At 49.0% G+C, this 15,456-nt stretch overlaps 1 protein-coding gene across 1 annotated transcript in view; it reads left to right on the plus strand.

The window, feature by feature from the left end:
- Positions 1–5,932: 5,932 nt before the first annotated feature.
- Atp11a (ATPase phospholipid transporting 11A) overlaps positions 5,933–15,456 on the plus strand; it is a 105,535-nt gene continuing 96,011 nt past the window's right edge. Inside the window, 1 exon segment of the mRNA XM_051182000.1 lies at positions 5,933–6,259. Within this exon segment, the coding sequence (XP_051037957.1) occupies positions 6,221–6,259 (39 nt within the window). The 5' untranslated portion in view covers positions 5,933–6,220.

Consider the following 15,456-nt stretch of genomic DNA (forward strand, 5'->3'; position numbering starts at 1 on the left):
TTTCTTGAGACTAAAAGGGGTATTGTAGTGGGATATTAATTTTGTCTCCTTCTGTGACACTGACCACACCCATTGGGGTGTGGAGCCAGGGGTGGAAGTGACCTGTAGAACTAGGTCTGAGGAGGAGCAGGGAACACTCTGGCAGGAGGTGGAGAGGAGAGCATCTGGTGGAACCTGCTGGTGTTCATCTCTCTAGGCTGTAAGTTATTTCTCCCTGAATAAATACCTATTTGGCCTATTTGTTTATCCTGATCCTTATTAAACTACAATATCATAGTTCTTATTTCATTTATCATAATGCCTTTAATAAGGCATGAGTTTGTGGGGTGTGTGTGTGTGTGTGTCTGTGTGTGTGTGTGTGTGTGTGTGTGTGTAGTAAACATACAAAGCCATATGCAAAAGCCAGAAAGTTGATGTTAGGTGCCTTCCCCTATCATTCTCCACCTTATTTCTTGAGTCATAGAACCTGGAGATCAAAGTTTTTATTAGATTCCCTGGCCGACAAGCCCCCAGGGTCTGTCTGTCTCTGCCTCCCCAGTGATGGAATTACAGACACATGCCCATGTACTGGCTTTTTACATTGGTGCTGAAGATTTGAACTCAGGTCCTGAGACTTATGCAGCAAGCACCTTACTGACCAATCCATCACCCTTCCTCTCCCCTTTCTTGTATTTTTGAGATGAGTTCTCTTATGGCTTTGAACTTGGTATGTAGCTGAAGACTGACCTTAAACTCCTTGTTCTCCTGCCTCTGTATTCAAAGGGTTGGGATCACATGGGACATTGCAACATTCAGCTTCCAATTTCTTAAAACACATACTTTTGGCTTTTTAAATTATTATATTTTTGATATAGGTCCTCACTCTGTGAGTGAGACTAACCTTAATTAAGCTCTTGATTCTCTTGCCTCAGCTTCTAAGTGCTGTAATCCCAGGCATGCACCATGAGATTCAGCATGTTCTGAGTATACTTAGGTAATTTCCAGTTAAAATTGGTAAAATATTCTTACAATTACAATAAATGGAAGGTATTTCAAGGAAAAACATTTTATCTTCCTATTTATAAGAGCAATGGAGCAAGAGAGATCATTTTCCTTATTTTCTGGAGTACCCATAAATAGAACATTCTTTAAAGCCATGTTATATAATATCCAAGAGGCTTGCTCAAGCAAAAACACAAATTGCCTTGAATAATGATGAATTGCTAATGATTGTCCAACTTGTACTTCAGATAGCCTGCCATTTATTTATTTTGTCAGAGACACACTAACAGCTTATATTAAAATTACTGTTCAAATAAATGGGTACAACAAATTGCTTTTGCTTACTTTGCTGGTAATTTTACACACCACAGAACTTGTTTTCCTTTTAAGAAAGCTGGGATAAAAATCATTGATCCTTCAGAGAATTAAAATAAGAAGGTAAAAGGACTCCTAGAACATTCTCCTTTTCCATAGTTTCTCTGTAAAATAAGAGAAAATAAGATCCTTAGGAGCAAACTAACCCCTAACAGTCTTACTTGGGGAACAGACAACCATTTGGGAAACAGCCTGGGGAGGCAACAGGAACCCACTGATTCTGGAACCCTCTCCTGACTGGAGAACTTGAGGAGGCAAAACCTCAGAGACCTCTCCAGGTTTTCCTGGAGAGATGTGTCTACAGGGGTTAACTGATTGGAACCACAGTGATGTGGGGAGGTTGGAATGCTGTAGGCCTAGGGGCAGTTCCTGCACTCCCTTTAGTTCCCTGCATCGCCTCTCCTTGGCCAACTCGGTGTCAGAACTAACATCCTGTGACTAATAGCTAAAAACTTTTGGAATCTTTGTACTTAGCAGGCCACTAGCTTTCACCAACCCCAAAGCTAAACAATGCTTTCAGATAGCATCTGAGGCCTATAGACAAGCTCCCCCATCTTGCTGTACCCACCACCAATGTGCTTTAAACTTGCCTGGATTTATGACTTCCTTTGTTTTGTAAAAGTATAAAACTTCATGCACAGCTATGGGGCACACTTTTATCCCAGCGCTTGGGAGGCAGGGGCAGGTAGATCATGAATTTAGGGCTAGGCTGGATGTGCTAGCTGCTTTTTGTGAGTTTGACACAAACCTAGGAAGAGGGGATCTCAGTTGAGAAATTGACCTGTAGGCAAATCTATGAGGAATTCTTGTTTTGTTTTGTTTTTCAGGGTTTATTATTATTATTATTGATTGATGATTAATGTGGGAGGACCTAGCCCAAGCCCATAATGGCAGTGTCACCTAGGATAGGCCATACTGTGTGGTACAAGAAAGCAGGTAGAAGCTGGGCGTTGGTGGTGCACACCTTTAATCCCAGCACTCAGGAGGCAGAGGCAGGCGGGATCTCTGAGTTCAAGGCCAGCCTGGTCTACAGAGTAAGTTCCAGGACAGTCTCCAAAGCTATACAGAGAAACCATGTCTTGAAAAACTCAGAAAAGAAAGAAAGGAAGGAAGAAGAAAGGAAGAAGCAAGCAGGTAGATCAAGGCATGAAGGGCAAGCCAGTAAGCAGTGTTCCCCTATGGTCTCTGCTTGAGTTCCTGATGTCCCTCTGTAGTGGAGGGTGACCTGAGAGTTCTAAGAGAAATAAACCCTTTTCTCCCCAAGCTGCTTTTTGGCAGAATGTTTAATCATAGCTATAGAAAATCTAACCAAGACACTGGACTACATGGTGAAACTCTGGGCCAGAATAAATGAATGAACTCTGGTACTGGCCACAAACACCTCCTAGATGCATCCCAGGGAAGTGTCACAGAATCTCAAGGACAGTCTGAATCTGGGACCTCACTCCATGGTCTTGTTACACAGTCCCAGGAGCCCATCCTGGATGGACCACTGGGGACTGGGGACTGTATGCTTTTCTATTCTTTGGCAAGGCTTCACACCCTCCCTTCATTCTTCCTGCTGACGCTCAGTGGCTGAAATGGCAGGCTATGTGTAATTTAATCCTTTCACAATTTGTCAAGCACCTGTACATACAAAGTCCCTAGCTGTGCCAAAGAGTGGAAGATCGATGACCGTAGCCATCCCCAGCAGTCTTTCTTACCTGCCCAGAGCTCAGTCTGCTGTAAATACTGGCTTTAAAAGTCACTGGTGCAAAATTCCTGGGGCAGGGTAGTCTTGTGCAAGCACTGTTAAAAAACAAACAACAAACAAACAAAAAACATCTCCAAGTGATCATAATCCATGAGGGTTAGATTAGCTACTTTGAGTAAGTAAATACACAGTCCTCACTGATGCCATTATGTGCTAAGGGAAGAAGCCATTACCTGGAATGAAAGGAAACTAAGAAGATGGAGGGGAGGGGGAATTTACCAAAAAGGATTGATCAAACTAGATCTATTCTATAGAAGAATATTCCAGAAAAAACAGTCAAGGAGCAGGAAGGGATTGTGGGAGGCACAGGAAATAAGATGTCCCCTTGTTGGATGTGGCCCGCTGTCTTGGGGCAGTACCCATGGTGACCTGGAGGCTGTTATGGAAATATGGCTCCTTGGTGTTGTTTCTTGTGGAGGGAGGCAGAAGGCATATGACCCCACTTTCTCCAGAAGAGTGTGGCAGAGGGAATGCTCTGGGGACGCCAAACTCAGCCTTTAGTGACTTAGTTGTGTCCATTTTGGCTCTTGAGAGACCAAACCACTGTGTGAAGGAAGAAGTCCAGGCTAGGTCACCGAGTTGTAAGAAGCCATTTGAAAAGAGGGACAACCACACCCTCAGCCTCCCAGTTCTCTACCTAGGAACACCATGCATTTGGCACAAGCTATGGAGACATTCCTACTTTGGCAGAGCCTCCTGAAGAACATGACAGCTTGGAGATTCCTAGCTAACACCTGGGAAAGCAAAACAACCTGCCAAGCCTGGGGCCCCTGGCCCATGCTGGCTGCCTGTGGCTTAAATACCTCCTGCATGGGTAGTGGCTGTTATACAGCCATGGTTAACAGGTTCACAAAATGAGTTGGAGTTTCTGTTATTTTAACAGTGTTCTGATTGATTTGCTTGTATGGGTTAAAAGTGCTGACATCTGTTGGTAATGGAAAATCCAATTCACTTGTTTTAAACATAATGCATTGACTCTTGTGACAGTAAGTTTCTGGTTAGGACAGGTTAATGGATCCATGCATAGTGTTTTCTGCTCAGCTCACTTTCTCATGCTTCTATCCCCAGGAAGAATACATTCCTCAGGCTACCACTCCAATGTCTGCAAGGAGGCTGCAAAGCTTTAGGCATTGCCCCAAACAACATTCTCCATCTCAGAAAGGAAGCATTCTTTCTTAAGAGTGAGGAAATCTTCATCAAACATCCTGCCAGCAAGTCTCAGTGTGCACCAGTCTTCTCATTTCCAGTAAGCCAGCCACTTGATAGGTTGGTGTTAGCTGGGCATGGGGGTGAGGGAGTACCCTGAGCCCTACAAAGGGTGAAGGCTTGGAGGACAAGGATGAAGTCACTCCTGTTGTAACACTAGGGACATACTTTGCTCAGTATAAAGAAAAGGCTGGGCATGGGGGTTCATGCCTGTACTCCCAACACTTAAGAGGCTGAGGCAGGAAGATTGCATAGAGTTTGAAGCCAGCCCAGGATAAAAATTCTGTCTCAAAAATCCAAATGAAAAACAAAGAAAATGAGCACATGCCTCTGAGTAGAATGGACATTCTCTGAAGATAGAAGTCTTTGTCCTGAGACAGGTCTGTACCAGGATCACCCATTCCAATCGTAATTTGCCAGAAGCCTACAGTTTGTCCTAGCAGTATCGGGTCATGGTAGAAATTGGATGGCATCACCAGGGACATGTGAACATGCAGTTGTGGTCACAGGACCACCAGGTACAGGGACCAGACTCTAGTTCCCAGGCACAGGGGCCTGTTGTCCTCAAGAGTCCACAGCAACCTAGGAGTACCAGTGACAGCTGCCTTCCAACACTAGCAGGCTCGTGGCAAGTCCAAGAAGGCAGAGAGAAACACTTTCCCTGAGTCGGGCTCAGTGTCTGCAGCCCAAGCTATGTGGTGAGACACGTGTGGAACATAGGTGAACAGCAAGGCGGTGGAGAGATTGGGTGGAAAATGGGAAACAGTGAGCTGGCGACTGGGGGTGGGGGCTTTCTATTTAGTCACTGACGATCGTTCCTTGTCATTAGAATTACAGTCTAATTCCAACTGTAGCGGTACCAGATCTCCCCCCACACCCTGTCAGAATGGTTTTAAATACATTACTAATATCCAGGTCTGGTGCTTCTGATTGGTCACTGCAGATCCTTAGTCCTCATCGGGTTCTACAGTTAAGTGAAGCAAAACCAAGGGGATGTGAACACTAAGAAACATCAGCTAGGTTAGGGGGACCTAGGGGTAAGGAAAGTTGTGCAGGCTGTGTGCTGCTTCACACCAGGACAGCTTCGCACCTGAAACTGGCGGTGGGGGTGCTAGCTGTGGTAATGTAGCTGAAATCTAGTAGCAGGGAGCTCTTGACCGCTCGATGGACCACCAGGCAAAATCCAGAGGCCTGGGTCTGGATGGAGAACCTGACGCAGGGCTCAGCAGCAGGTAGAAAGCAGTCCTAAGAGCTGGATCACGACATGTTTGGCTGGGTCTCCAAGGAAGGAAGTCCTAAAAGCGGTGGTGGTGTCTGCACCCTGCAGCCACCTGAGGATCCCGTGCCTTCGGTCCACCAGGGAGGCAGGCTCAGGGACTCAGGCCCACCGCATCCGCCATCGGGCCTGGGGCTCACAGCCAGGCTTCTTTTCTAGGACAGGACTGAGCGGGGGAGGTGGGGAGCCGGCACCCGACGGGCCACACGGGGGCGGTGACAGCACCCTCGCGTCCCGCGGGGAGGCGGAAGCAACAGGGCGGCGGCGCGCGCCGGGGAGTCGCGGCGCGCGCGGGGCCGGGGCGGGGGCTGCGGCGCGCGCATGCTCACAGGCGCCCGTGACGCGCGGGGCGCAGCGGGGCAGAGCCGGCTCCAGAGGCGCGGCGGCCGCGGGAGGAGCAGGCGCGGAGCAGCGAGCGCAGGCCGCGCCGGCCCGACGGGAGCAGCGCTGGGCGCGGGCCGCCTCCTCCAAGCCGCCTGCGCGCGAGCCGCGTCCCTTGGCCGCCGCCGGCGGGGCATGAGCGCGGAGGGGCCGCGGCCGCCCCCCGCGCCGCCCAGGCCGTGACCGGGCGGGGGGCGGCTGCACTAGCGCCCGCAGCCCGGGAGCTCGCGGAGCCCGGAGCGGCAACCATGGACTGCAGCCTACTGAGGACGCTCGTGCGCAGATACGTGAGTGGCGCGCTGGGGCTGGGGCCGGGACTGGGACCGGGACCGGGACCGGGATCGGGGTCGGAGTCGGGATCGAGATCGGGATCTGGTTCGGGGTTCAGGCCGGGAACGTCCCGCCGATAGGTCCGAGCCGCGCTCCACCTGCGCTCAGCCAGGCCCACCTGGGTAGGCGATTGCAGCCCCTTCAGTGCCGAGGTTAAGGGACATCCATCTCGGGGGCTGCGCTCAGTTGTAGCGGGGCGGGCCCTCTCGGGCGACACTGACCAACTGGAAGACACGTACAGGCTGCGGGGAAGCGGGGAACCTCCGCCAGGGAATCCAAAGTGAAGTTTGCCATCTCTGAAAGTAGCCGGCCAGGTCCGAGTACGCAGTTCCTGGTCCCTCTGATGCTGCTGCGCGGGTAGTGAGCGTGCCTCACCAGGGGAGGCCAGGGAGGTGGCAGCCATGGGTCAGGATGGAGCAGAGGGGTGTGCACAGAATAGAGAGATCTGCCCCAGGACGGAGCTTCTTTTGCGCTAGGCACAAGGACCTATTGTCCGGCAGCTGGCGCCGGGTGGTCACAGGTTTGAGGAGCGCGTGCCCGGCGCGGGCTGGGTACGCAGGATCGACCCGGAGCCGGCTCTTTCTGGCTTCTGTGAGCCGGACACTTGACCTTAGATGTGGGTTTTTTCCTCGGGGGTGGGGTGGGGATGTACCCACTGAGTTTTTTCTAGTTAATTCCCTTCCAAGATTGACCTTCCAGTAAGAAAAAGAATGAGACTAGGAACTGAAGTTCCCCCCTGGAAAGTGAAAGGTGGAGGGGTGGAGGTCGTCCCTCGTTCCCTGTAGAGCTTTCCAGGGTCAGAGGACACTTGGTCGTCCCAAGTGGGTGCTGTTTTTAATTCTGTACTTCCCCGAGGCCTCCGTCTGTCTTATATTTCCTTAATCTAGGTAAAATTTCAGGTTAGTTTCTTTGTTGTGCTATTTTACCTTCGAAGGGGCGTTTTCTTCCAAATCTTGGAGGTAGATATTCCTTAATGAACTTTCCCACTCTTAACTGCTTGATAATATGTCTGGAACGTAAATTATGTGATGTTATTCTTTCTGCTGCTTTCGTTTTGTTTTTTACCCCCTTGCTCGCAGTTTGTTCTCTGCCGAATTCCTGTACACACTACTCATGTCTATGACTTTAAACCAGTCTAAGCCATGAAGTTACTTGACTTTTTCCAGAAACAGTTATGATTTTTCATGTAATCTCCCAACATGTGAGATTATATTATATTTCCTTTTGTAAGAGAAAAAAGAGATTGTATATTCTTATCTCAAGGATTATGCAATTTTAACCTACAGAAAATTAGCCTCTGGGTCTCTCTCCTTCCTCTCCTCACACAATCAGAATTCCTGAGATGATAAAGCTACCACATCTCCCTTTGAGGCCTGAGGTTGCTAAAGATGGAGCCGTCAGTCCTTGGAAAACATTGTCGTGGGTATTTTGTCCTGGGTCAATTCCTGGACTGAGTATGGGCAGGTAAATGGAAGAGAGAACTCTTGTCTAGGCAAAGCCAGTGCATGCCACAGTATACACTGTTGTACATTTGAACAGTCTCCTGGTTGTGGAAGGGTGCACAGCTCATGCACCGTGAGGTAGCCAATGTGCCAGGACGAAGTCTAAGTCATGTTGTGTGTGTAGAGTGTGTGTAGAATTAGTGACACTTCCTCTTAGGTGTGTGAGGTGGGGAGTGTGGACCCTTTGAGGGGAAGCAGCAGAGCCTTCTGTCAGAGGCTTGAGGAGGGTCCTTCCATTTGCAGCTGAGTGAGTACCCAGGACAGGTGGCCACTCTGTTGTCCTGCTTCTGGTGCTTTTGACAGAAGACAATGGCAACCTGGGCCTTGCGGTGCTTGTGTGGATTCAGTGTCTTAGTCCAGAAGAGGGCTAAGAATGGGGCCAGGTCTCAGAGAGGCTCAGCAAGCCTACCACCACACCCGGCTAAGGTTCCCCAGGCCCTGGGCTGCCAGTGAGAAGTTAGCTGAGTGCCCTGGTGCAGAGCAGGGTGGAGGACTCAGACACCCTTTAAAAACTTGACTTTGAGAGAATCTCATTGTGTGCCTCTGGTTGGCCTGGATCTCACTATGTAGACCCGGCTAGTTCTGAACTCATAGAGATCTGCTTGCCTCTGACTCCCCAGTGCTGGGATTGGCCACCTGGCTCCAAGCCCTTTAAACTTTAAAAGGGGGAGTGTTGGTTGGTCCCCCAGCCTCAGGGCTTCCCTGAGGCAGTGGAGGGAAGAATTGGTGGTGGATATGCTTTTTTTTTCAAAGATAAAACAATTTAAAGCAAGGTATGGAATACTGCTACAGCACAACCATGAACTTCCTAGGCCGTTCTCCTCACAAAGAAAGACCCTCCCTTTCCTCTTGCTGTCCTGGTTCATGCAGAGGGGATTTTAGTTTTCCTCATATTCTGTAGGTCAAGAGCTTCATTTCATCCTGCCTGAGTGATATGTTTCTGATTCGTTTCTGTGATTGGTTTCTTAGGTTTTAGGGCTTGCCCAAGCTTCTGTGAGGCACTGCCTTCCAGAATTTCTTTGTATATAACATACTTTGTCTAAGACTGAAAGCCTAGGAAAAGCTGAAGGCTTTCCTTCCTTTAACTTTCTTTCTTGGTGATTGAACCTACGTCTCTCTGCATGCTAGGTAAGTGCTCTACCCCTGAGTTATGTCCCCCAGGTCTTTTTACTTTCTGAGACAGGATCTCCCTAAAGATGCTCAGGGTGGCCTTGAACTCACTTTGAATGCAGGCAGGTCTCAATGTTATGGTCATCCTGCTCCAGCCTTAAGAGTAGCTGGGATTATAGGTCTGCACCACCATGTCCAGCTGATTTAATTTTTTCTTTTATTCTGTGTGCATGGTCTTCTTGTCTGCATGTGTGTAAGTACACCACGTTCATGCCTGGTGCCTGTGCAGAGGTCAGAAGAGCACCTGGGGCTGGAGTTTCAGCTGGCTATTGTGAGTGGGTGCTGCAAATCAAACCTCTGGAAGAACAGCTGAAGTCTTAACTGCTGAGCCTCCTCTCTAGTCTTTAATTTCTTATATATTAGAAAAAGAGTTTTGGCGCCTGAGGACTTCAAGCACTTACTCTACACTTCCCCAAAAGTTTAGAAATTTATAAGGATGGAGAAGTATCACATCTATTACTACTTCTACAGAGTCTATTTCATCTTCCTCTTCTTCTTCCTCTTCTTCTTTTTTGAGATAGGGTTTTACTATGTAACTCTTGCTATCCTGGAATCAGTACATAGACCAGGCTGGCCTTGAACTCTCAGAGATCTGCCTGGGACAGCCTCCTGAGTGCCTGAATTAAAGGTGAATGCTACTGCACTCAGATTCTTAGTTTTTATTACCAGGTGGTTTGAGTCATGGACATCAGGGTATACAATGAGCTTTTCTAAGAGACTTAACTCACTGGCTTGCTACTCCTAATCCAGCTCTGAGGATCCAGGCCTTCCTGTTCAGTCCCCAGAGTCCGTATTCCCGGACACAAAGTGAAACCACTTAACCACCAAGGCCCTTCTGGTATTTGAAGTAAGTGGTTCCTTAGGCATAAAAACCCCAGGCTAATGGATGGTCTGTCTCCAGCATGGTGGTAGCAGTCTATAAGATGGACTTGTAAAGTTTATAATTAACACATACTTAACAAGGCAGCAGCTAGACAAGCTGGTCCAGCACCTGCCTGTCTTCAGGGGCTGGTGTGTTCTGATATTTAAACTTTGTTTCATTTTTGCGTAGAATCTTCCCTGTTGTTCTATGGAACCCTATTGACTGTCTGCTCATTAGGACAAGCAAGCCTCAGATGCTTTTATTTTATGCCAGACACTGAATTTAATAACCATAGGGGAAAAGACTGTGTCCTCACAGCTAGTTAAGTTTCTAGAAATAAGAGCACTGTCTTCACTTTACAATTAGCTGAGATAGCATGACTGTTAACAGGCATGTGTAGTGTCTCACTACCCAGGAATTCTGTCTGCAGATGTATTCCAATACGAATATACAAATTGTTACTAGGTGCCTGTGTTCAACACCAACAGGATAGATGGAAGATTCCGATGTCTCAGACTTACAAATGTTCTTTTAACCAAGTTAAACGCAGGTGAAAGTGCTATTTATTTGTAACACAAATCAATAGAAAGCCATTTTTTACAGCACTGGAAATACAAGATTGAATAGGTACTATTTTTGCTTGCCTGGGATGCTGATGGCTGGGAAACTCAGGGTCGATGAGCTTTGGAGGTTAGGCATCCATCTCCTGGATCCTCACATCTTTCTCCGCCTCCGCTTGGGTTGGTACCTTGGGCTGCTGCTTAGCTTCTTCACACTGTTTCCTCCTCTGAAAACAAGGACTGTCAGTAGTGCCCACTCCCCGGTGCCCACACTGTCCAGGACACAGCCTTCGCACACGGCTCATGCTCCATGAGTTGGGCCAGTATGGATTGGACACCATGAGTCTGTGCTGTCCTCCTTCTCACGGGACTTCTACTCTCCCTCTTATGGGGCAGCTGACAACCTGCCCAGATGTTTGAGAAGAAAACAGACAGCACACCCCTCTGCAGATCCCACAGCCCTGCTCTTTCTGTCCTGGCCTGCCTCCCTGGTTTGGGGCAGCAGTCCTGTTTTGATAGAGACCAGTCCTGGAGCTTGTACTCCCTGTCTTCCTGTTTAGATGACATCATTGCCCCATGGTACACAGTCATGTCCTTGTCTGTCCACCCTTTATCTTGCTGGCTGACCAGACTTTCTTCCCTCCACCTTGTTGTCTTAGTCTCGCTCCTGGAGTGCTCTTCACAGGGTCTTCTTGACCTTGGGGTGGTTTGCACCCTCACACTTTAGTGAGATGGAGATCTCCATCCTTGGGTGGCCACCCCAGAATGGAGAGGCAAACTGAGCATAAGCAAGTATTAGTGGTCAGATGTGTTCTTTTTTTGGCATCACAGGTAACAGTTGAAAAGAGAAAATATATTTTTGACTCATAGTTTCAAACCAGGCAAGCTGCAGTGAACATAATGGTGGGGTGTTACATGGCAGATCAAAGGGGCCTGCTTACTTCTTGGTAGATAGCCAGGAAGGGGTGGGGGAGATGGATATTGGGAGAGAGAACATGTGTCTGACTTTCCAAGTCATCCAATTTTCCTACCAGTTCCCCTTCCAGCACCTTCCAGTGACCTCTTCCATTTATGAATTCATCACTGTATTAATCCATTGATCAAGTCAGAGCCCTCACAGTCTAGTTAACTCTCGATGATTAACCCTATCAGCTGGGGGCCAAGCCATGAGCCTTTTTGCAAGAGATACTTTGTATTCAGACCATAACATTGGTTTAAGGCCTTGTTGGGAAGCATCCTGAGAACCTTAGGGGCTGGCAGGGGCTGGACTGGGTAGTGTGTCCAGTGGAGGAAAAGGCCAGTGCATAGCCTTGTTGCATGCCTGTGTACTCTTGGGACCCTCATGGACTTTTCTCCCCCTGCTAGGATCCTGGCCTCAGCATGGCCCCTCTCTCTCCATTACTCCCTTATTTTGGGAGGGGATACCTTCCTGTACTTGCCCGAGATCCTGTACTTAGCCCTGTGCACAGCTGCTACTCCATGACTTTGTTGGGTGACTCTGGCCACCATCTTAACCGTGGTTGGGGGAAGTGCTGCAGGGCAGTTTTGAAAGGAGCACCATACTGTTACCAAGCACTGGAGCACTCAATGAGTCTTTAAGTCTTGGTCGGCACTTTTTCAAACTTCCACATTCTGTTTCCTAGCTCCAGCAATGTGGGATGGACTGAACTCTGAGGGCCTCTGGCCTTCAAGTGAAGTTCCTACGCTCTCAGCCTTCCTGCCTCTGAAGATGTCCCTGTGCTTCTCATAGGTGCCTTCCCGGCTCCTGCTAGCCCCACCGACTCTACCAGAACTGAGCTCTTGGGGCTTTGTTTCAGTTTTCTTCTGCCAGTCCATTGGACCTTAGGGCCTGGGGGACAGCAACAGTGCCCATCCCAGAGCCTAGTTTTAGGCAGAGCTCTGAAGGTCCCCTAGGAGTTTATATTGTTGGTTTCCAAGTGCTAACTCTGTGACCCCTTGGAAGGGATTTCCAAGTTCTATGTCTTCTTGCAGGAACCTGTCCTACCTAGATCAGGTAATTGACCAGCTCTGCAGGGGCTGGCTGGGGTGGGCTACTCAGTGCCTGGAACAGTAGTAGAGTTTCTTGCCCATAATTATATATAGACGAGTGCCTGCCAACATACACACTTTCTGACTTTTGCAGAATACTAATAGATCTTTTCCCTTATTGTCCTGCTGCTGGAGAGAACGGCTGTTTAGGGATGGCCAGTGCTGGCTTGGGCTGTTGGAGCTGCCTGGCCTGTTTCTGGCATGTGACCTGTCTCTCACCCACTGATAAGGATTCAGGCCTTTCTGGTTTGGGCCACCATGTAATGAGGGTAAAACAGTTTGCATGCTGCTTTTCAGGTTCTTATTGTGCTTTGCCTGATATTATTTATCTCTGTGGTCTGCCCCCCATCGTGTGTGTGTGTGTGTGCGCGCGCGCACACACACACACACACACACACAGACCAACAGACATACATTCATGCTCTCTCTCAAGCTTTAGTGCTGTGACTAAAGCAGGGAAGGTCCTCTTATTGCAACTCCTGAAGAGGAAAGTGCTGTGGCAGTCAGTGGACAGCACTTGACCTCAGTGACCTGGGCTCCTGGTGGACCTGGCACACATGAGCACTATGTCATTTTCTCCACTGCCTGTCCCTCAGCTGTCCCTCCGCATTTTACACGTGCAGTGAGGAGCAGTTGATGTTCATGGGGAGCAGTTCTCTGCTTCTTCCTCTCAGTCCATGTGCAGGAATTGATAGTGGCAGACCTTCCCCCTCAAAAACACACTGGCTGAGCCCTTCATCCTCCAGGAATTCCCTGTTCTAAAAGCTGTGGTAACCGCCCTCTAACCCTCCTGATGCTCTGTTGTAAATGCTTCCTCTGCTTCTGTATTTTAACTTTTGTGAGTGTCAGAACCCAGACCCCTTCTTGGGATCTATGCCGAGAGGTTCAGGCACATTGGGCACTGGGGTGAGCCACACTCTGGGTGACTTACGCTACTGGGGAGTGAGCTGTCTTCCTGGGGCTGAGCCATGTTGCTTTCTGCTCATGATGCATTCTGCTCCCAGGAGGCAAGCCAGGTTGGGGGAAGGAGGTCTACTTCTGGAGTGACCTGTGCTGCCAGAAGATGGCATGGTGCCTGTCTTGTTTGGTATTAGTTGTGGCTCAGAATATCCAAAGGAACTCAGAACTGGTGTCTGTTGAGAGTCTGACACAATCCAAGTGTTTTGTTGTTGTTGAGACAGGGTCTCACTATGTGGCCTAGAACTCACTGTGTGGATCAGGCTGCCCTCGAACTCACAGAGATCCATCACCCTCTACCTCCCCAGCACTGGGGTTAAAGGCATATGCTGATGTACATTGTCCTATCCAACTAAAAAAATATTTTTTTATTTAAAGTTGGCCCACGTAGCCCAGGATAGCTTTGAAATCCTTCTTCAGCCTCCTAAGGATGCTGGGAGCTACTGTGCCTGGCCCAGTTTGTGTTCTGGGTACAAATAATTCTTGAGAAGAAAGGTCTTACTGGTGAGAGGCATTATGCCCCCAGCATGCAAGTATTGACCTCATTCACGTGGCATATGACGTCAAAGTCCTAGCCCTCTAGCCCTGTGTGTGAGTCACACTCCCTGTGGTTCTCAGATGGCTCAGGTGGCCGTTGAAGTCACCTTGTCTCCCTGGGGTGGGGGGTGGTGAAGAAGAGGCAGATGGCAAATGCAGCTGCTTCCCCAAGGGTCCTGAGGGTCAGCTACTCATTGTAAAGTGCTCCAGAGACGCTGTGCAGTGTGTATGTGCCTACCACAAAGAGTTATTTTTCAACTTGAAAAGGGAATGAAAGTAACTTCTAGTTGGAAGATAAAAGATTTTCTAGAGACATTTTTTTCCCCCCTGTGAAAACTGTACTGGACCGAAAGCCAGTTGATTGGTCATTCCATCACGCTTTGAGAGAGTACAGTCTGGGGATGGTGGCATTGGCCTCCCACCCTACCATGCCAATCCCGGAGAAAAGGGCACAGGTGATAGAGATGTGGCTAGTTGGATCTGGGTCTCTCTACTGGTAGAGCAGACCCCTCTCTGCTGTCTGATGAGGTCATTCACCTACTTCATCCAGCACAGCCCTGGCCCAGGCCTATTGTCCTAGGGTAGTTAATCGTCCACAACATCCCTGTCATAGAAGTGCCTCAGACTGGTGTGTAAGATGGGTAACCCTCTCTTAGATGGAGAGTGGGCCTAGAGCATTATAGTCCTCTGTCCCCAACCTTGTCATGCTGCAGATTGATGGTAGATCCCATTACCTTGTTGGAGAAGTCACCTCCCCACGTAACCTTCAGCATTATTAGAGGCAGGACTGAGCATCCTAGCTCCTCAGTACACTAGCCTACTGCAGTCTCCTGAATAGGCAGATGGGGTTTAGGGTGGCCTAACCCTCATTGTCACTGCTGTGGTGACAATGTGGCTCCTCCTCCTTGTGTCCCTGGGAACACTATGGCCCCATCTCATATTGAGCTTCTGAAATCACATGTGTGTGGCTTGGTCGTGTATGCAAGTGCCTGAAGAACATTCCGGTTGCTATTTGGTTTACGCAATACACCATAGAGACAGAGAGTCAGAAGGCAGTCAGGTCCTGCCTCCTGCTACTTGAGAGAAAAGCCCAAGGAAAACTAACTGCCCAGACCAAACTTCTGAGAGCAGTGGGGTCAGGGGTGGGGTCAGGGGTTGGGGTGGGGGTTGGGTGAAGGAAGCAGCAGCTGGTTTGGGCTGAGGACAGAGTGGAGCTGGGCCCTCATGGCTGAGGTGCAGGATAATATTCCAATAGCTGCACAGCCTGGGGGGGGGGGGTGCCCTTTTCTCCACATGTCCAGCACTCTGTTTGTGTTTAGGGCCTAGCCAACTGCTGTTGTGGCCTGACATCTATGTGCTGGTATGTGGTGACACTTTGTAGCTGTGATGACAAGCCTTGGAAGCTGCCTCTCTCTGAAGTGCATCAAGGATTATGTAAAAATGACATGTGAGTCCTGAAGAGCCCTCACGGCCCTGGCTGCTTCCATCCTGGTGTTTAGTGCAATAACATTGTTCCT

Source organism: Phodopus roborovskii, unplaced genomic scaffold (genome assembly GCF_943737965.1).
Source record: "Phodopus roborovskii unplaced genomic scaffold, PHOROB, whole genome shotgun sequence".
Taxonomy (NCBI): domain Eukaryota; kingdom Metazoa; phylum Chordata; class Mammalia; order Rodentia; family Cricetidae; genus Phodopus; species Phodopus roborovskii.